The sequence below is a fragment of the Peromyscus maniculatus genome, chromosome 8, assembly GCF_049852395.1.
Source record: "Peromyscus maniculatus bairdii isolate BWxNUB_F1_BW_parent chromosome 8, HU_Pman_BW_mat_3.1, whole genome shotgun sequence".
Taxonomy (NCBI): domain Eukaryota; kingdom Metazoa; phylum Chordata; class Mammalia; order Rodentia; family Cricetidae; genus Peromyscus; species Peromyscus maniculatus.
Genome location: NC_134859.1, coordinates 13,700,020 through 13,721,585, shown reverse-complemented (window position 1 = coordinate 13,721,585; position 21,566 = coordinate 13,700,020). Strand labels below are relative to the sequence as shown.

Here is a 21,566-nt window from a genome sequence, read left to right as displayed (position 1 = left end):
GGTTTAGGTCTGATCATAGCTCCTGGTACGATTTATCTTAACTTGCTCATCAATTAAGTAGGTTTAACAATCTTCCATCTTCCTGGGACATCTTGAAACTAAAATGAAATACCTATTTGAAGTTTTGTAAAGCTGAAGATGTTATATAAAAGCAAGAGCCCCCTACCCCAATCTCCTACCTTTCTTAATTTGGTTCTATACATTTGTTTTATTTTTGAATGTTTAATCTTAGGATGAAGCTCTTCATTCTGGGAATTGTGCCTCATTTTGGCTTACCCAATTTCTGCATACCCAGCCAAGATCATCAAGAGCCTAGAGATGGTGTTTGGTCATGCATTTATATGGTTTTTTTTTTAATTATTTTTAGTTACGTCTGTGTTTCTCTGTGTGGGCATGTGCATGTGGCCAGAAGAGGGCGTTGGATCTGCTGGAGTTGGAGATAGAGAGGCCGTTGTGAGCCGTTCCACCTGGGAACTGAACTCGGGTCCTCTACAAGAGCAGTGTGTGTTACTAACCACTGAGTCATCTCTTTCCCTTACTGGAACTTCAGCCCGGGGAGCCACAGCACAGGGCTGTTTCCTACAGCATTCTTCTGCTTTGCATCCACATGATGGCAGACGCTAGATCAGTCGTCTGTCCCACAGCTTGTCCATTAAATGCACCGAGGCAGCATGCTTCGGCGTGTCCTTGGATGTCAAGGGCACTCAGCCTCCCCAGGAACCGGGCATTCCTGACCTCATCCACCCCCCAGAGGATGACCTTCACACATCTTGACAGATCTAGGCTATCATAGTGCTTCCGGTTCTGGATGCAACATTGTAACAACTCCTTGCCTAATGTTTATTCCTCACAGTCCTCAAGGAATCTGCCCAAACTAGATGGCAAATGCTCAGCTTTCTATTTAGGACTCTGCCTGGACTGCAGGGAGCATTGATGGAGGACTAGAGTGGTGGCGATACGGCAGTGGGGTGGGAAGGACAAAGGAAAGAGGGGGGAGGGTAGTATTGTCAAGGTAGTAGTGCTCTACTCAGACCTGGGGCCCCGGCCTCAAACATGCAGCTCATCCCTAGAATTTACAAACTAAGCTGCCAATTTATTCCTCTTCCCAAGGGGTTGATGAACATGGTCTAGGCTGTCATCTCTTCTTGTCTACTTAGCCTTGAGATGGAAGGCAGATGAGGGAGGCAGGGCACGGCCCCTCCTCGTTTGTAAGCCAGCTGCCACCAAAGCAAAATGTCCTCCCTCCTCGCCTCTCTAAACTAAACAGTAGTTTGTCAAACGGGTGAATAAGAAGAAAAGTGACAATTTTCCTTTATGTTAATAAATTGCTTTGGCCTAAAAAACATTAATCAATTTCTTTCCAAAGCACACACACTTCTCAATACTCTGCTATTTGCTTGGCCTTGAAAAGAAAGTCACTTTCAATCCCCTTTAAACTGTCAAGACCAGTGGGGGGAGACACCTGGGGGAGGGGCAGCTCCCTAAATCCTAGTGATTATAATGGAACCCTGCTGTGTTTCCATAGAAACATAACGATGTATTCTTCCCTGACTGTACATGAGGGAGGAGTGAAGAGCAAGGTGTACGATGTCTGAAGCGCTGTAGCGCGGGTGAGGAGGTGAGACATTTGTCCCTACAAGAGGAAGACAAAGCACTCAGTGAGGAAGAGCCAAGTGGGCAGAGACCGTGCCCCACAGAGCAGGATCACACCTGTTACACCTCCCAGTGCTTAGGTTGTTATTATAACTCCCACATACAGCTGAGTCCTGGGGAAAAAAAGAAAGTTGTCCAAGGTCACCCAGCCAGGAAATGATGCAGCTTCAGTTCAAACTCAGGAGTGCTCAACACGAAAGCCTTTTGCTCCCACCTCTGTGATGGGCAGCACTTCAAGTTGAGGAGACGGAGTTTACATTGTCTTCTAGCTATTTCCTTCCCAGGCCTGCTAGTTCTGGGCACATGATTAGACCCACTCAGAAACGTATTTTCTAGTAGGTTTGGAGATGTTTGTAAATCTTGGGAAATGTAGGCAGTTCATTGTTGTTAGTGTGCTTTGGACTAGGCAGTCAGAAACTTCACACAGAAGGAGAGAAAAGCAGCCAGTGGTACATGGGTGCTCAGATAACGTGGTAGGAACACATGGACAAAGACCTGGAAAGAAGGGCTACTTGAGAAGTGGGAAGCATATTTGGATCACCTGTCTTAAACGCTGGGAAGCAAGCTCCAGAGATGGTGTCCCTGTCTGCCTAGCCAAGTCGCTGGAACATAGCACCAGAGTGTTTTGGTAGGTGGATAGATGGATGGGTGGGTGAGTGGGTGGGTGGGTGGGTGGGTGGGATGTTCTATACCAGACAGCATGGAGTCTTAGCATGAGCAGGCATTATTGGTTTCCTTTGACTCCATCTTGTACTCTATGATGAAGATGTTTCCTGCCACGGTAGGTAAGGCAAGGCTATTTCAGGAGCTAAAAGCACTGTGAATATGATTGTTCCTTATCAACCAAGCATGCATGCCCCAGTGACATAGAGGCTGGGAATCAGAGCTTTCAACTTGCTGCTTTAAAGCCCTTCCTTGGTGCAATGCAGAGGCTGCCTGATGGCCGTTCCTACCCTCTGGATATGCCTCCCAAGTTCCCTCTGGGGGGAAGCAAGTATCGGTGATGTTGACAGGGGGCTGCTCTATCACCCAAGACAAACTAGGGTGCAATACTGGGCAACCATGGAAGGATGAGACTCAGGGTGTGGGTTTGGATGTCTCTGAAGACTGAGCTAGCAAAACCATGGACTTGGAAGGTTTCAAATAGCTGATGATGTGGGATAGCATTTGCTAGGGACACAGAGTCACTGGTCAAGCAATGCCGGGCTCACTGGCCAGACATTTACTCTATCTGTCACTCCTTTCTCGGCATCTAGAGGATGATCTGGCATATGGACGATACCTAATCTTGGTTGAATGCCGGGGTGGACATGTGGTGCCTAATCTGTGTTGTATATTGAACATGCACCTGTTTGCTCTCCTTGCCGGGGAGTAGGAATCATACTTCTTCAGCAGAGTACCACTCTGCTCCTTGAGAATCGGGGAGCGACTTGCGGTTGCTTCGCTCTGGAGCCTTGTTTTGAAAAACACAATCTGTGTTTCATCCATTATGTAGGTCAACCTGCCAGGAGTATGTCCCTGTAGAGAGAACCAGAGAGCAGCAGAAAGACAAGGATGCCTGAAAAGGAGAGGAAGATCTGGAGGACAGTTATTGATACCTCCTCCTGCTGGCCACACGACAGGCCACTCTGCCCTTCTGTCTCTTCCATTTCAGAATGCTCGGGACAGTGCTGGATTCGGGCTTCCTTTCTCACATGTGACAATTGTGATTTACTTCTACAGCAGTGCTTACTCTGATCTTCCGCTCTGGGAGGTGACATGGGTATCAGAGGCGAGGGCAGGTGGTCTTTTCATGATGGCTGCTTTTCAGCACTGCTGGGCACAAAGGCCCCTGCCAGTCACCCTGCATCCCAGAGCAACGTGGAGTCTTTTCTTCCTTACACAGCATCTCATCTCTCTCCAGCTAAACAAGGGGCGTGCTCTGTTTTCGTGACGGCACTGCTGCCATTTTCTACAACCCCGTGCTAGCTTCTCAGCGTGGACCTTCTGAGGATCCACGTAACAAGCACTTAGCACAGAAATGCACCCAAAAGCGGAAGTGAAGTGGCCAGTCAAGGATACAGGCTGGGTAGGGTGGCCTAACAGGAGCTGTTCTTCCTAGCCCAGTTCCCTGGGTTCAGGGGAAGCCAATCAGAGAGAGGAGGAAAGCAAAGGACCCCAACACATGTTTACCTCCTCTCCAGGCACAAAGAGGCTGAGGGAACAGCAGGCTCCTTCCCTAGGCCCAGGTTCTTTGCTGACTCTACATTCCTGGGGCTTCTGGGCACCTTGGTCCCATACGACTTTGTGTTTACCTCACACACCTTTGTGGTAGTCACCAGGATACAAATGAAGTACACTGTACGTTAATGACTCCAAGTCACATATGAAACAGGAAAAAGGAGGAGCTATCTACCCACAGAAGAATATTTCAGTCTCTCTGTATGGAGGAATGCAGAAAGGTAGCCTTATACATAAAGCTCTCTAAGACACATCACTGAAAGGTCATTCAAAAAGCACAATGTATAAATGGTAATAATGTTAATAATGTTACCAATGCAGAGATAGGAGTCAACATATGCAAAAGGAGTCTAGTATGCCAGGCACTGCTCTGAGCATGTCATTTATATCATCTTACTTTACATGTGTTGATTTCAAAGAAAGCATTAACGTTAGAGGCCTTTATGATTTCCACTTTACAGTGTGCACCCTTATATTGTTTACATGTTAATAAATTAGTTTCCATAAATATGTTTAAAAAACAACAAACATTAGCAATGAAGACCACTAGATGAGGATGAGAAGAAAGCTAGCCCAATATATGCTGACAGGCTCTGTGCTTGATTCATTTGACAATATCCCAGTGAGGTATCATTAAAGGTACTAATTGAATTCCATGGGGAGGAATGGGAGAATCTGAGAAACTCTCCCAAAGCCACACAGGCACAGCAGGTGGACCTGCTCTTGTGTGCTCTGGGTAATAGGATGCTACATCAGTGTGTGTCATGTTGAAGTTACCCTCCTTCCTTCCTCTCTGTCTTCCAGCGTGGAGTATGATTTCCGGCAGCAGGAAGGCAGATTCCATGAGGTTCTTCAGAGCCTGGAGGAGGCGGAGCCAGCTGAGGAAGCTCCTTCCCCACCCACGTCCCCAGCCGAAGCCCCAGTCCCTGAGAAACAGGACTTACGGCGAAAAAGCAAGAAGGTGAAGAAGAAATGTTTCTGGTGGATATAAGAGGAGATGGGGGATCCCCTGCCCTCAAGGCCACCCTGCTTCTCTACAAAAGCCCAGGCTGAGGTCCCTTGACCTGTGACATGGGAGTGCCTCCGAGCTGGTGCACTGTTGGACACCGGGCCATCAACCTTAGCCGAGTGTGTGCCACTGCTTGCTGAGGATTTTGTGGCCACTTGTGTGGCCACGTGCTGAGCTGCCTGTCACACACAGCCAGGCCTCATCCTCCTCTCCTAAGCTCAGATTCCCACCATAAGCAAAGCCCCACTGCACTCCCATCATTTCCATGACAACAAGCATCTCCTCCCCACCCTGAGTTCATCAACCCCAGAGAAACCGAAATAGGTGTGTGTCATGCACTGCAGAAAGACAAAGGTGATAAGCAGGTAGCCTAGAAAACATCCCACAATAAACTAACATGGTTCTAGGATTTGTTGTACAAAAGCACAATAGAACCGAGCAGGTCCTAACAATGCCAGGTCACCCTGATGGATTAAGTTGTCCTCTTTTTTTTTTTTTTAAACTAGTCCTTAGACCTCAAATCGAGGGGCTGCCTTTTCACAAAGTATGGGCCATGCAGGTGGCAAAGTAAGTGTCAGGTGGGCATTAGGCACCTGTTGTGTGATTGTTCTATGTGACTGAACTCAAGTGACTTTCACGGCCGTGGTCTTTCTGGGGCCACTTAACTGTCATATGTCTCTGTATGGCAAGTGGGATATAAATGAGAGGGGCTTTAACTTTAGGATCCCACTATCATTTACCTGTAACATTAAGGGTCATGAGACTCAGCAACCTATATGTCAGTATATAGTATCAAGCAACATTAATAAAGCTGAGCTACAATACAGCACTTTTTCTCATCCATGCATCCTTGTGACAACCATGTAGATAGGCCTAAACATGCTACTCAACAGTTTCCCTTCCTGGTGACCAGGCTGCCGTCACCTGATCTAGGAAGAAGTGGGACTGAGAACTGGTACGAAAGCCCCATCTTCCACAAAGTTTGAGTTCCTTAAGATCTGGCTCATTCTGTTGACAAGACCTCCGCCCACGGATGTCTGGTCAAGCTTGCATGCCGAGCAAACTCCTAAGGCAGTGTAATTAAGTGATTGCTACATACTCGGCTGAGTCGGGAGCAAGGCTTGGATTCCTTTGCATTAAATTCAGTATTCTGCCAGCCTGTGATTGGACTGACACTGTCGAAACGTGAACCACACCTAAATAAGGAAGCATTTTATAAGCCCCCACACCCCCGCCAAAGACCTAGTGTCTGAGTGAGTCTCTGCTGTGCACGTGGGATGTGCGTACCCCACTACAAATTGAGACTAATTGAGCAAACCACCCCCAACAATTTCACTTCCCCATCACAGTGCTGCAGTGCAAAAGCTATTTCAGGGAGAGCGAGGGAAATTTGGCAAGGAGTCTTGGCTTGCACTATTTAAGTCTTGGGATGTCATTTGAGATGTTCTTTCTCTGTTTCTAGTGTAATGTTTAAATCCACGAAGTGAGACCAGAATATATAACATCAAGTTAGAATGAAGACAAATACACTTGCCATGCTTAAGAAACCACATTTCAATTAGATATGTTACCACTGGCCAAAAGCCACAGATCTTTCTTTCTGTGTCTACACACTCAACTCTCAGTTGGCCCCAGCAATGGAAAAAAACAGTACAGAGGATAATCCAATAAAGCAAAATCATTTGGGATCTCTTATGTAATTTTATCTTGTAGTGGTGCTTCTGTCTTAATTTGTTTTGCTTACACTAATTTCAAATGAGTTTATATTCCACAGCATCAGGCTGTAATGAAAATATTCTTGCACTTAGATTTAGAGACCCAGGCAATAGAATAGCCTATTCCACTAACCTGGAGAAAATGGTGTAATCGTGTCCTTTTTTTGACTGGGGAGAAGAACGGCTGCTCCCCCTGATTTCTAAGTTCTGTGTAGCTTCTGACAGCCAAGGAGCACACACTGTGAGAGCTATCTGTAGCCTTTGCCCTGGCTAGCCTGGAAAGGTGAGATGTCTGGGGTAGCTCATGTCTTTACATACACATGGTGAGTTAGGGGCCTTGCATAAACTCTGAACTGAAGGAGATGAAATTGGGATTGGAAAATGTTGACATTCCCAGAAGTAAAACAAACCAAGAATATGTGATTCTAAACCAAAGCACAACACCTCATTGCATGGCTTAGGCCACTAGCCTACACCTGGAGAGGAGGTTCCTTCTGATAACTGAATCCCCAAAGTCAGTATGTGGGAGAAGGATTGATAACCACCAGCCTGCTGCTGAACAGGAAGGCTCATCTCTACATGAAATAAAAACCATACACATATATACCAAAACTCTATACTCCGTTACTTGTGTCGAGTACCACTGCTTCTTTGTAAACTAGTGTGTAATATGATCATCTACAGAAATGTTATCCTTGAGAGTATATGGTTTTATGGAAAGAGATTAATTTAGCAAAAATTACTTTTGTGAAATGGGAGGGACTGATTCATCTGTTCAAATTGCAGGGGTTTAATGTAGCTGCTCGCTCTATAGTTAAAACACTCACTATCCCTGGAACTTAATGCCAGCTCATCTGTGGAGCGCCTTCTTGAAGACAATGTATCACTGTAAGGTTTTGTAAATTTCTAAACTATTTTAAATGGGATATTATCTTTTGCAATAAACTTAAGTATTTTTCCTAGGTCTTAAGACTCCATTATTAGTTTGGGTTGAATTGAGTTGTTAAATTTTAACTCAAAAAAATAAAAGCCTTAACAGCCCCAAAGGCAAAGATAGTGATAATGTTTAACATACTATTTGTTCCTAAACAAAGAACTGATCCAGAAGCGCCTGTGACAGACATCACAGGAGTCTTGTGTCCTGACCATAAGGGAGGTGACCTGAACCAAGGAGACATTCCCAGCTGCATTCCAAGTGGGACACATCTCATCCATGGTTTATCTTCATGCACAGACACCTGACTCTAGCTTGGTTAATATTCCTCTTTAGTTAGTTTCTGATGAACAGTTTTCCTTAAAAGACATCTTTGGATCATCAATACCGAGAAAATTAGTGTCGTATTCCAAAACTGAAACATGAAATAGCAGTTTGATTAAATTCAAACGAGCTCCCACTTTTGAAGGTTGAGGGATCTAAGCATGAGACCAGAAATTTGTGGAAAACCTATTTGCAAATATCCAATGTGTGCTAATGGCACATTAACACCAAACCATGTTCTATTTGGCTAGTCAGAGGGAGAATTGAAGGAAGAGGATTTTTTTCATCATGTGAGTCCGTGTTTGCCCTGCTGTGTCACTGGAGACTGGTTTCTGTCGGGAGGATGAGCCTCCCGCTCTGGAAAATACCACCTAGGAGGAAATGAAAGCAAAACAACACCCTGGACATGGAAACAGAAGTCTTGGTTTGACAGCCTTCTTTTTCCTGAGTGACCTTCTGGTTCTGGTTCTGCATCTTATGAACTGGACCGCCCATCTTAAGGGGACACCCTGGCAATTAACTAAAGGAAGCTCTAAACACAGTGTAGGGTACACAGCAGGTGCCCAGTAAACACACACTCATCCGTTTCCTCATTGAAGTAAACTGGGAGGAAGAAGAGCCAGTGTTTCCATGAGGTGACAGTTGGTATCAGATGCAGGTTTAAGACCCTCTCGGGGCAAGGAACCAACTCATTCTGGCTTACCAAAACCTTAGCAAGCAGGACAATACGTGTTAAGTAATTGTGTTCAACGACTCAGTAGAACACGCGAGCCAAGAGCACCCAGCACAGCACTGAGGAAAGAAGAGTGCTGTGCCAAGGTCTCAAATTCCCCAGTGTGGGAAAGCCTTGGAGGGCCAGACCTTTCCATATGCAGCGTGAGACATCCAGGTATAACTGGATGGTTTGTTCAAAGGCTACTAGAACTGGGGAAATGGGCCAAGAGCACCAATGTGAGTGTGCAAGAGCACCAATATGAGTGTGCAATACGTGAGGCGCCAGCCCACGCCAGCCCCCACTCACCTTAGACCTGAAGTCTGTTCTTCCTCTTGTCAGCTGATCAGAGCCCCCAGCATGATCTTCACTTGAAAAGGATCTAATTTTAGGTCACCATGGGCGACTTTGTGGGATGCTAAAAATACATCTGTTTTTAAGTTCCAAGCCACAAAGATGTTTTATGAATGTTACTCCAATCAAACAGGAAAGGGCTGGGGCACACATCCAAATTCAAGGCTGTTTGCTATGATCAGTGTTTGGCCAACTTAATGATCATAGTCACCCTTTTGAGTACTTCCACCTCAATTTCTTCCCATCTCCCTTAAACCAACTGACAGCCCCCAAATAACTAGTAGTGACCATGTGATACTACCCCTAAACCCAAAGTTTCACAAGTTCATGATTTTTTTTTCTTGCCTTCTATGGAGCCCTTAGCCCACAAAAGGCAGAAGGCAGAAATGCACCTTCAGACACCACACAGCTTGGTTCTCCCCTAAGGCCAGACAGCTTCCCCATGGCAGCCATCTTAATGTCTACCACAGTAACATCCCTTAAAGGGTCTCTAAGAACCCTTTTCCTGCCTAGAACATACTTACATTACACCCCTCCCAGCCCAGTTTCTGGCAACAGGTAATGCCATCTCAACCAGCCACCACCACGACCACAAACCACACTAGATGTTCTTCTTAGTCGTTTACCCACACCAGGGACCCTGCCCTCAAATTCCATGACAGAGCTGTCATTGAACATACATCCTTGTCATTCCTTAGTGTATGTACTTGTCTCTATCATGTTCCTGGGGAAGGAATCCTGCTTATTGTCAATTGCCTGTGCATACCCAGCACTCACCACAGTGTGCCTTGGAGGGACAAGTTAATTAGTAAATAGGATCGAGTGAAGGAGATTCTAACTCTCAACCCCTACTTTCCCCTTGCCCATTGGAGGGGCACTCACAAGGGATGGCACAGTGCTGGCACCCAACCTCGGTATCTGCACCCATGGAGTTGGAGGCTTTAGCAAAAAACACTGCCCAAGGCCTTCAACTCTTCTGTGGTCTGCCTGGGTTTCAGGACTTAGGAACATCAGGACACAGCTGTCCTCACCCTGCACCTTTGTTGACAGCTCCCACTTAACCTTGTTTCAGAATAAATTGCCATCATAATTAAATCCCAATGCATTTTGCACATTTTACCAAGATACTGCCCAACTGTGTGAGAGAGAAAATGAGTTTTGAAATTAAAGCAGATTGTTAACTATTTTTCCTGTAATGTTTCTATTAAAATGCCAGCATTTATTACATGTGACCTAGTCCATTTCAGACACAATGCAATTTAAAGCAGACAGGGGCTGTCTACTCAAGGAGCATTTTAGGCAAAGCGTTTTGCCTTGACTTCAACCATGATTAAAGTGAAAAAGACAATAACATCACACCAAAGGATTATTTGCTCCCAAACAAATAAAAGCTTTATTATCATGAAAGGCTTTCAAAAAATTCTCAGAATCCATAAATATATTAAATTTCATTCAAATGAAACCCATTATTTTCTTCCTGACAGAATCTGAATATACATTTTGTAGACCATTAGCTAGCCCAGTGACCTCTACTTGGCACACCAGCCTGGTTACCCAGGTAGCACACTCAATATTATGAAACCTGGTTATGCTTTAAAAAAAAAAAAAAAAAAAAAAAAAAAAAAAAAAAAAAAAAAAGCAGCCTTCTTTCCAGAGTACCAAACCAACTGACGTATTTCAACTGCCAGACTCCAGAGGGTTCCCACAGCCTCAGCACGCAGCTCACCAGAGACCTGAACTCCACCCCACCCCAGGCAGAAATCAGACACAAATGACAGAAGGACCTTAGATTTGCTTGCTGTATTGTCTTCTGTTAGCAGTTTTTTTTTTGTTTCAAATACAAAATATTATATCTTCAATGGTTTAGGTTTGAAGATGAAAGAGTAAAATCAAAATGCAACTCCAAACATCAACATTTATAAATCCAGACTGCTGGCCTGACTACCATTTGCAGGGTTAGACCTTTGTCTCTCCTCCACTAAGAGGTATCCCCCAGGCTCTGAAGAAACATAGATGAACCTTAGTCCATCATCAATGCACAGTTACCCAGCATCTTCTCTGTGTCATGACCACTACCAAGGACACTGAGAAGCCCATGGTAGCCCTGACCTCACCAGGTATGGTCTAAGGAGGACTGCCCCACTGTAAGCAGAGGACCATCCTGGATTTTCTCTACCTGGATGTCACACCACTCTCCTTTGAACTGAAGATGAGGATATAAATACTCCTGGGACTCTGTCCATCATCTCGCCCTTACCCCCACTGTGTGGTAAACTCCCTGGAGGAGCCTTTTGAGATAGATGTTTGGCTAAATCGTTCCCGATCCCTGTGTCTCTAACTGCACCCCACCACCACCCCAGAGCACAGATGCCCACTTCCACAGTAAGTAATGCTCATAACTGGACTCCAAGTTAATGTTCATCCCCTAACCTCCTGCTAACTCCCCTCCCCCTCCCCATCTCATTGCCACTCCGGAAAGTCAGAGGGTGTTAAATGTCTGTGGCTGCATCTTCTCTTCTCTGCCTGAAACAACCATCAGCCATCTATCACGAGGAACAGCGTGCACTTTGAGGAGGATACAAGATGGGGTTCACACTACTATATTAATTAATAGTGATGATAAGCAGCAGATGCCCGAAATCTCAGCACTTACGAGGCTGAGGCAGGAAGACAAGTTCAAGGCCAGTCTGGGCTTCGTAGTAAGACTCCATGTCAAATCAAATCAAAACCAACCAACTAAGCACCAACCCAGTGATAAGGAGCTCTCTGTTTCCTTGAAGTGGCAGTGGGTAATGACCAGGGCTTCCCTGCTCTTGTCACACTTACTCCCCAAATATTTCCCGCCAGGTATTTATGACGATGGCCGCTTTCCAGCAGAATGAATGGAGGGCTTGAGGACAGAGGAACAATTCGTCAAAGTCCAAGATATGGGGGGCGGGGGGGGGGGGGGTGAAGAGGACAGAGTTCTCTTACAGTCTGCCAAACTTGGCTCTTAGAACTCCCAGGACAACAGCGAGCACCAAATTAAATATCGTCTCCTCCCTGTCGCTCTCTCGTCATCTCCTGTCCCTGAGCTGGTGCTGGTCACTCCATCCCGAGTGCCCACAGGATTGCACAGGCCGTCACTTTTCATGGGACAGTGAGATTCCTCTCATCAGTCCCTCATGCTCATCTCCACGAGGATGCAATGTCCCTGGAGACGAGAGTTGTCACTCCATCTCTGGGAACCTCCATGGGCTTCCCAAGTCAGGTGAGATGCCATAAATGCTTTGTAAATTCTGCTGAGTGAATTAAGAGAAAACGTGGCTAGGAGCACACTGAGAGGAAACACTGGGGCAGACAGACAGACAGACAGACAGACAGGGCCAAGGCCCGGTCCTGACTGTTCCCTCCCCCCACCCACTGCCCTCATCTTTCAAATGAATCCCCAGGATTTCCTGGCTTCAACTGCTATTTAGAAGGTGAGATTATATCCAGGAAAGGGGCTTCGGGGAGCTGGGCTTTCTCAGTAATTCCTATTTTTAAAGATATGGTATTTGAGGTTTTCTGATCAGAAAAAGAAAGTGACATTATTTCAGAAAAAAAAAAAATGAAACTCTAGAAATTTGCGAACCCCGGGTCTGCCTAACAGAAGATGCAGAACACTAGTCGCTGGGTCTGGCCTCTGGGAGGCTGCTGGTCTAGTGAGGACAGGGCTTCTCCCTCCCTGTCTTTAGCCCCCTTGATGACTTTCCTATTGTTCTCCCTGTGACCCTTCTTCCAGGTGAGTCACAGAACATTATTGGTTACTTGAGAAAGCCCTGACAGATGCCCACTAAAGAATAAAGGGCACCCCTGAATGAATTTGGCAATAAGTCTAGAAAAGTAGGTTCTGACTGTGAAGGACCACTTGACAGAATTAATTCCTTTAACTAACTCGAGAAGAGCCATATCCTGAGAGGGATATCAGGGACCAGAGGTTCATGCCTGTTTCATTACAGCTGTTCCAAGGGCTTGATCTTTCTCCATGGGGAGTCAGTCCTCAGATGGCTGGGGACACCATTAGCAGGTGGTTCTTATGGAACTTTTTAGTAGCTCTCATGAGAGGGTTGCTGTAAGGGCCCAAGTTTGGTGCCACCCAGCTCTCTCTGTTTTCTGGCTTGGGATATTACCGCTTAAGGTACCAGTCCTCACCAGAGCCATCTACCGGTGCCTTTAGGTCTTCATACAACAAGTGAGAAAATAGAGCTGATGGGCCCTAGAGCCTCCATAACATGGGCTATTTAAACTTTTTCTTACTTTATAACTAGTCTGCTTTAGGTACTTTGTTATAGTAATAGAAAGCTGACAGACACATGCTACCTTACATGTCCACTGAACATCCCAATAAAGGGCAATGGAAACTTCGGAACCTGTCACCATGTCCAGTCAGGAAAATGGACTTTAGCATGAAAAACTAAAAAAACAAAAACAAAAACAAAACAAAACAAAACAAAAAAACAACAAAAAGAGTACCAGCAAGATCTTGGCTCAACACTCAAGGATTCTCACTGCCTAAGGGCCTGCTATCCGTTAAGGCCAATTCTTCGCAGATAAAGAAGTAAGGACCCACGTCATTAAAGAGGCTCACCATTCCTTGAGAAAGGACGATATCAGTTCCCCACCTGTCAGATCCCTTCAGACTCCACAGCTTGCTTCATGGCCCTTCGAAAGCAACGCTGGCTGAGATAGTGGTCAGCCAAGGCCAAGGGCAGACATTCTGTTCTAAAGACCGGCCCCAGTGCCGGGAAACAGGACCAGAGATTCTGCAGAGTCTTAATCTTTAAGAACACACTTAAAATCACTTGCCCCAAATCAGATTTGCATAGTTCCGCTAACAGAGGCCAAAGGCACTGGCCTATCTGGAGGTAATTTGGTTAAAATTTGATGACATAATAACAGTTCATTTCCCAGCATTTGCTGAATGATTCCCAAATGCTCTGTGCATCTCCCTCTCTGGGTGCTAATAGCTGCAGCCCTGGTGTGGCCAGGGATGGTCCCACTGGGATACCAGTTTCCCCAGGTACCAAGCTGAGCTGTTCTTCAGAACCCCAAGGATAAGGTCCCCAAGTAAGATGGGAAACACCTTTGGCGGTGGTGGTAACAGCATAAGTCTACCAGCTAGGGCCTCTGTCCCTGTACAGGCTGCTCTGTGGACAGACCAGAAAGGAGGCGTGCCAATGAATGCCCTCTGAATCCCCATCTCTGAAGCTGATTCGGGATCACAAGGATGGTTCTGAGCACGAACCAGGCTCTTCTCCAATCTGTCAAAAAGAATTCTCTGATGTGGATAGGGCAGAATTGTAGAATTATATGTGTGTAGGGAGGGTATGTATATATGTATGTGTGTATGTATGTATGTATGTATGTATGTATGTATGTATGTATATATGTATGTATATGATCCTTAAAGGGAAACCTGGCATGAAACAGACCTTTTCTCGCCTATTTTTAAAATCAGAACTTTTAAAAATCTCATCATCCACTTGTCCTTTGAACTGGTTTGTCCTTCCCATTAATTCATTCCCTAAGTTTGGACTGAGCATCTGCTATACATCAAGTCCTTGACAGTGGGACAGGAACCCCAAAGACCCTAAGACACAGCTCCTTCCCCCAGGAATCACAGCCCACTATGGAGCACAGATAGGAAAAAGAAGAAGAAAATCCCTGTCCAGTGTGGAAATAACGCAATTGCAGCAGCTGCAGGTCACTGAAAATGAGGCATAAGAAATGCAAAACCAAAAGACAGAACAAGGCAGAGTCCTGCACCCACTTGAGTTCAGTCCACCCATCAAAACATTCAAGAATCAGCTTCATTTCTGGGATGCCAACCCTAAAAATCACTTCTGTCCTATATGCAGTGGTGCTCCTTGAGAGTTGAAAGTTTCTGTGTGTGTGCATGCGTGTGTACGTGCATGTGTGTGTGTGTGTCCAATTCTTTTCTGATATGCAGTTGTGAGATTCCATATCAGAGCACTGTGTTCCCAGCATAGGACCCATGCCCTCCCAAACACCACCAGCTTAGACAGCAACCAAGATACCCTGAGCTAATGATGCCATCTTTGAGTTACCAACATGAAGTCAGGTCCCTTTAGTGATTTTTTTTCTTACAATTTAACTTTCTTATTCATCCCCCCCCTTAACAGACACATATGCATAAGCATAAAATTCCCATGCACATACATAAATGCACATACATATACAGGGATGCTCACATACTGTGTGACTTTAAGCCAGCAAACTCATATCTTAAACACATGGAGTGGCAGGCTTACCATGTAGGCTTAGCGCACTAACAGAACCATGATGTAGATTCCAGCTTCCTCCTTACTAGATTTGCAGCACTGGGCAGGGTGTTTCCTCTGTAAGAGGGAACATTAATTTTTGCTAATGCCCTGAACTAAATTTGATTATGTTCTCATGGTGCGTGGTCCATCTGTTCACACAAGTGTTCCATCAGTGTGCATGGTTGTTATCACCAACACACGTGTCTTCTGGAGACGTACTCCGCCCCCACTTTCCATTCCTTTCCCATAAAGTTATTACTTCAGAGCATTGCCTGCTCTACCTGGCATCCCCTGGCCTGACCATGGCATAAGGGAACAGCAAGTGACACTTGAGTGTCAGGGAAAAGAATAATAGCTTGTATGTACATGAAAACAGACCAGAGAAATGCTTCATTGAGAAGATGTTTATTAGTATCCATGCCCAGGGCCACATTATTTGCTAGAGATAGAGTGGTGGACATGGTAGGCTTTGCTGGAGGAAGAACACACCTACAGCACTGTGATGGGCACATCAGCAGGGTACGCAAATGGAGCAAGTGGTCTGAACTTCGGGGAGATGGTGTGAGTCGAGGTGTACATCTCTGCTCAGCACAGACATACGGGGGGTGGGAGGAGAGGAGTTCTAAGGTTGATAGCCAGACGGTCTGTCAAAGGAAGGGTAGAGGGGAACACAGCAAGCAGACAAAGTGACCAGTAGGAGAACCCAGAGTAGAAAAGGAGCATTGTGGATAACAGAGCGGACGTTCCACTGCACTGATGGGGGTTGGGTGGAAACACTGTGGAGAAAGACAGATGCTGGGTACCCAGAGGGTCCCACTCCAAGAGGCCTCCACCCTTCAACGTTGTGGGGTCACAGATTCTTCCTCAACCAGAAAGGTCTTCGGGGGACCCCTTTGGTTGAAGACTAGCTCTAGACTGGACAAGTGAGGAGGCCATGTGTGCTCTTAGGAGAAGCAGCAGGAGCAGAGATGACGGCTCCACCCTGGCTAGGAAACATTGTTAGCTGGGAGGTCCTCAGGGACTGGATGGGTAGCTGGGGGGTGAAGGAGGAGCTTCCCCAGCACTTAAGTGTCTCATCCCAGCCTTCCCCTCTACTGCCAAACTGGCTGGCCAGCCCCCCAGCCCCAGTAAACACACTAAACATTTGAATAAACAAAGGTTTTTTTCCCCTCTAGTTTTAGCTCTGAGATTTAAGTGTCAGAATTGAGACGACTGTCTCTAAACATGTCTTTGCCATCCAAATCGGCCCCAAATCTATGCCTTTCTGAAGTTTTCTGAAAGGTCATCACATGGGCTATCTCCTTAGTTCCCACAGTCAAGGCAAGTGGCAGCTGAGAGTTCAACGTGCTCACTAGGAACCTTTCAAGTGGTTGGTAGCTAACGTATACCTGTGGAGACTAACAGTATGCAACGCAGCCTTAAGAGAGGGGGTTCTAGAACAGCCATCCCCCATTTCAGACCTCAGCTCCTCCACTACCATCAAGCTGTGTGCTCACAGGCAAGTCACACAACCTCTCTGTGCCTCAACTGTCAACTGTACAACAGCAGTAACCGACCCAAGCCAAGTGAGGTCAAAGACGTTAGCCTGTCGGGTGAGCATCTGCTCAGCAAGCGACCAAGTTTGGTAAACACTGTAATTTAACAAGGGGTCGGGTTGCCGAGTGAAGGTCCAGGTGGGCACCACATGCATCCTCTCCGTGGACTCTCCATCCAGTAGGGTGGAGGCGGGAGAAGGTGTCGCTAAGGGTCTGGCCGTGGCTCTGAGCAGGCCACCTGGAGTCTCTGGCTCATCTTCTGGTGGTGGCGTCCCACTCAGCACCACGAGAATGAAGAGAATGTGAAGTCAGGGCATAGACTCTGGTGACACACAGGGGTTTCCTGGGCTCCTGTTAGGTGAGGCAGTAGAGTCGGGTGACTTCCGGATTTCCCCCTTGGTTCCTTTTTAACAAAGTGCTCTGAATGCCAACGGCAGTTACCTTCCCTTAATCACTCCGCAGACAGACTCCTCTGTGAAAAGCGGGGTAATTAGGCCCAAAATATATCACCCAGAGGCTCATTTGAACTACTCGAAATAAAAGCCAGATCCCAATTTCAACAAAATTACCAGATCACTTTCCTTCAGAGAACTCCTGGCAGTGGGTGTGGTGTGTTCTGTGCTTGATTCTTGCTGTGGGGTGACTGTCCCCAGCCTGGGTAAAGGAGGGAGAGGGTCCAGCCCTCTCTGGGATAAACAGGCCTGGAAGTCTGCCTTGCTCTGCAGCCGTCAGGTAGGATAATACCTCTCCAGGAGGGAAACTCAGGTGATGCTGCTTGTATCCTGCCTGGTTCCTCTAGCTGTGTGACCTTAGCTATACGGGACTTCCTCCCTCTGACTCACAGTACCGCAGTGTCTGTTCTAGCCTTGGACAGAATGGTTAAGTCTGCACCTTAGACCTCAGGATAGGATTCACATACCACAAGGTCAAACTTTCTTGTATGTGCTAACATCTCTGAAGGGGACAGCATTTTCTCTGTCTTATGACCACAGAAAACCAAGGTGCACCTTATATATTGGATACAGACATGGCATATTTTACATAGGAACAGTTAACAGGTAAAATGTGGGGTCTTCAAGATTATGTGTCTTTTTGTCATTCTTCTGCTTCCACATCAGCCTTCATAAAGGAAACAAAGAGGTACAGAAGAAAATATCGGCTATAAAAACACTTTTAGACTAGGCCAGAACAGAAACACCAAGAGTTGCAGTCAATGTGTAATATTTACACATATCTTCTACATATCACTGTTCACTCATTTCAAGCTATGACAGACATTACTAATCAATTCAGTTCTTCACATTGAGCTAACATGGAGCTCCTTCAGTCGTTTTCAAGACGTTTTCAAGACGTTTTCAGGTAGACATCGCTAGTCAACAAGAGTAGTCATGGGCAGCACAGTCTATTTTATGGCCCTGACTGAAGCTAGGAACACAGAACTCTTACGGGCTGTAAGAATATATTATAGAGATTCAGCTGGATATTAAAGCTATTCCTAGACATTTCAAGGCATTTTTTTTCTAGAGGAAGCCATCTATCACAGAATATTTGGTGTTATTCAGCTTTTAATATTTCAGCTATCTTCTGCTATGAAATTCTTGTGGGTCCATATGCTACTAGACCATTTGGCCAACAGTTCAGCTTCTCAGACCTGCTGAACCTCTAGGTAACTAACCCACCGCCCCCTGAGCCTAGGAGACAAGCAGGCTGTAGATGCAAAGCTTTGCTTCTTGTGCAAATGAAGCTCAGACCATCCCTTGCCTTCAGGCCTAGTGGCATTCCAGAGCAGATGACTGAGGACTGAGGTTTTTGCATAACCAGGTGCAGTAAGGACTGGAGCAGAATTCCAGAGGGGCAGACCTGGCGAGGAGGGGAAGGAAAAGGGCAGTTTTTCTGTAAAGGGTAGACAGAGCCACTTGGCTGGAGAGAAGAGAGAAAGGCAGAGATTCTGTAGAGTGGAAGGCAGATCTCTTATAGAGTTTATCAGCGCCAGGAGTAAGGAGCCAGGAAATATAGATGGAGGACGGAGGAACAGAGGACGAAGATGAGACCAAAAGCATAAGGGCTTAGTTATTACCAGGGCTATGAGGAGACAAAAAAAAGTAGGTACAGAGAGGAACTGAGACTCAGAACAGAACTGAAGCTGTGTAGATAGAGTTTGTCATAAAGGAATAAAGTAAACGAACAAAAGAGTGTGGCGTACATAGATTCCTTTCCCTCAGATACCCCACACCTGATGTAGCCTCTTCCCCAGGACTCTGGGAGGAGTTTTCTCAGGGCTAGAACTTGGGAAAACTCCATTACAGAACAAAAACCAAGATTTAAAGATGTTAAATTGTGTTTTGCCCATTCTCTGTGGAGAGATTGTGGAGCCCTTCTCCTTGTCTCCCGTCTCAAATGCCCCTTCTACCAAATCAAGCCACCCCTCTCGCCATCAAAGTCAAGCTCCTCCTTGGTAATTCATGTGAACAGTCTGTTCTGTGACAGATTAGAATCTGGCAAAGAGAAATGGAGATGCATCAGGCTTCTGAGCCCTTGACTTTGGTTTTTATAGACTTTGCTTTGCTCATTTGCCATCACCAGCAATCCATTGTTCAAGCAGGTGACTTACAGCAAATCAGGGGCGGCCATCTCTAGCAAATGATAATTACAATGTGCTGAGCCACAGCAGATACTATCTGACCCATAGAAAGAGGCATGCTGCGGTTGCCACCTGCCTCCAGTCAAGGTCTTGTTTGGGATTTCAGAATCACTGTTCATGAATGGCGTGTGTCAAAAATATTGATTGTTTAATATTCCCAAGCAATGGAAACTAACCAATAAAAATCAAGTCTGGAAAATTAAAAGTGATGGGTGGAATGGGAATATCTCCTCCTTGTCAAATCTCAATTTGAAATTAAATCAGGGCCCTGGGCACTAAGACAGGGACTCCTGACCCCTGAGTAATTACTTTCCAATATCATTTTCTTTACTTTGAAGGAGATCTTTCTATTCTTGGAATTTCTAGAAAGGTCTCTTTTGTGAAAATGAAACTGTCACAAGAAAACTCCTTTTGGGTTTTCCTTCTGTTTCTTATTTTTCCCAATTCAGCTCTTTCCTCATTGTAGTTACATCAGCAAAGACTAAAGATTAGCTTGTAACAGCATCCCCACAAGGCTCTGGGACCAGACCAAGGGACAAAGAAATTGGGAACAGGCCAACCGTACATCCCCTTCTCACTCCCTGAAATGTGGGTACCTGTTATTGAGAAAGCACATTTGCTGAAAAGAAAAGACAATCTGGGGGAAATACCCAGGTATCGCTTCCCCAGCCTTTCCAGGGAATGTTTCCTTCATTCATGAGTTCCTTTACTTGCTCACTAAGTGTGTACTCCATACCCTCTCTTCACAAGGCTCTCTGCTAAGGATAAAAGGACATGTGGAACAAAGTTCCTTCCCTTCAGGTCTTAGAATGTAGGAAAGAAACAACAGAATCTCGGCTTGTTGTGTACTAAGGAAGTCCACGAGCCGATGGCCCTACCAGACACTTGGGCTCTGAAAACAAATACCTAGAGGGTAAGGTATAGATTCCTCCAGCCCTAGGAGGGAAGGGAAAAACCTGAGCTCCCGAATATATGGATGGTGAATGTGGGGGACCATGAGATTGAAATACTTGGCAGATGTCCCACAGGATGAGATCTTTTTTCTGGAGGACACAGATCATGTACCACTTGTGTCTGAGCCTCTTCTAAGGAAAGCACAGGTTCTCACAAAACATTGAAGAAATGCATGAGTACTCTGTGCAGATGGTACATGCACAAATGTATCTCATATGGAGAATCCGTTTTCAAAGCAATTGCATGAAGAAGGCAGATTATGCACTGGACAGACAGGTACAACCTCTCAAACATCATATGGCAAAGAAAGGAGCTAGAGCAAGCTCACAAACAAAAATGACTCAGAAACAGAACAACAAAGAGGTCAGATGAGATGAAAAGGTCTCAGTAGTCCTGTTCTAAGTCCATTAGGATTGATAGAGTCTGCAGCTTTGTCGATGCAAGAATGTGGGACTAGATCTGTCAGTCACAGCTTGTGAATGTGGCATGACACAGCCACTCTAGAGCATGGTTGGGTGGTTTCCTAGAAAGAAATTAATTGCCTCAGCAATTCCACTACTAGATTTCTACTCAAGAGAAACTAAAATACGCTCACACTAAATCTATAAGCAAATTACCATAGCAGCATAACCTATAACAGCCAAAAGTTGAAGACAATCCAAAAACCCAGCAACTAGTACATGAATAAGAAAACATAATGTTCATACACTGGGATATTATCCAGCAATAAAAAAGGACAAAGCATGACATGTCCCCAAATATGGATGAACTGCAGAACATGCTAAGAAACCAGGCATGAGAAATGAAACTTGTGTGTAATTTCACCTTATGAAGTCCCCCAAAGAGGCAAATGGGTACAGCCAGAGATATCAGCAGTTGCTTAGGGACATGGGTAGGGGAATGGAGAGTGACCACAAATGAAGTTGAGGTGGGGAAGGAAGTGATCCAGACTGTGATGGTCATACAACTGCACAAAAGTATGTTTGGCGGTTACATTCTAAAGCATGTTCTAAAGTGTGCATCTGGGCTGGACCTCGAAAGTTAGGTAAGCGATTACCAGGCTGAGAAGGCACACGAAGGCCTGGTAGACATCGCAAGATGCCCAGGCAATGGAGAAAGCAAGGGTGCCAGGTATGTGCAGGCAATACCCAGACATCCACCTTTCTAGAAATAGACAAAAAGTCAGATGAAAGCCTGAAGGAAAGAGTAA

At 45.7% G+C, this 21,566-nt stretch overlaps 2 protein-coding genes across 2 annotated transcripts in view; one reads left to right on the top strand and one right to left on the bottom strand.

The window, feature by feature from the left end:
• Insyn2b (inhibitory synaptic factor family member 2B) overlaps window positions 1-7,551 on the top strand; it is a 106,253-nt gene extending 98,702 nt beyond the window's left edge. The window contains exon 4 of the mRNA XM_006978898.4: window positions 4,678-7,551. Coding sequence (XP_006978960.2) covers window positions 4,678-4,864 — 187 coding nt within the window. The 3' untranslated portion in view covers window positions 4,865-7,551. The remainder of the gene's footprint in view (window positions 1-4,677) is intronic.
• The window catches only part of Dock2 (dedicator of cytokinesis 2), a 408,847-nt gene that overhangs the window by 189,699 nt on the left and 197,582 nt on the right, over window positions 1-21,566 (bottom strand). The gene's annotated exons all lie outside the window — the stretch shown is intronic.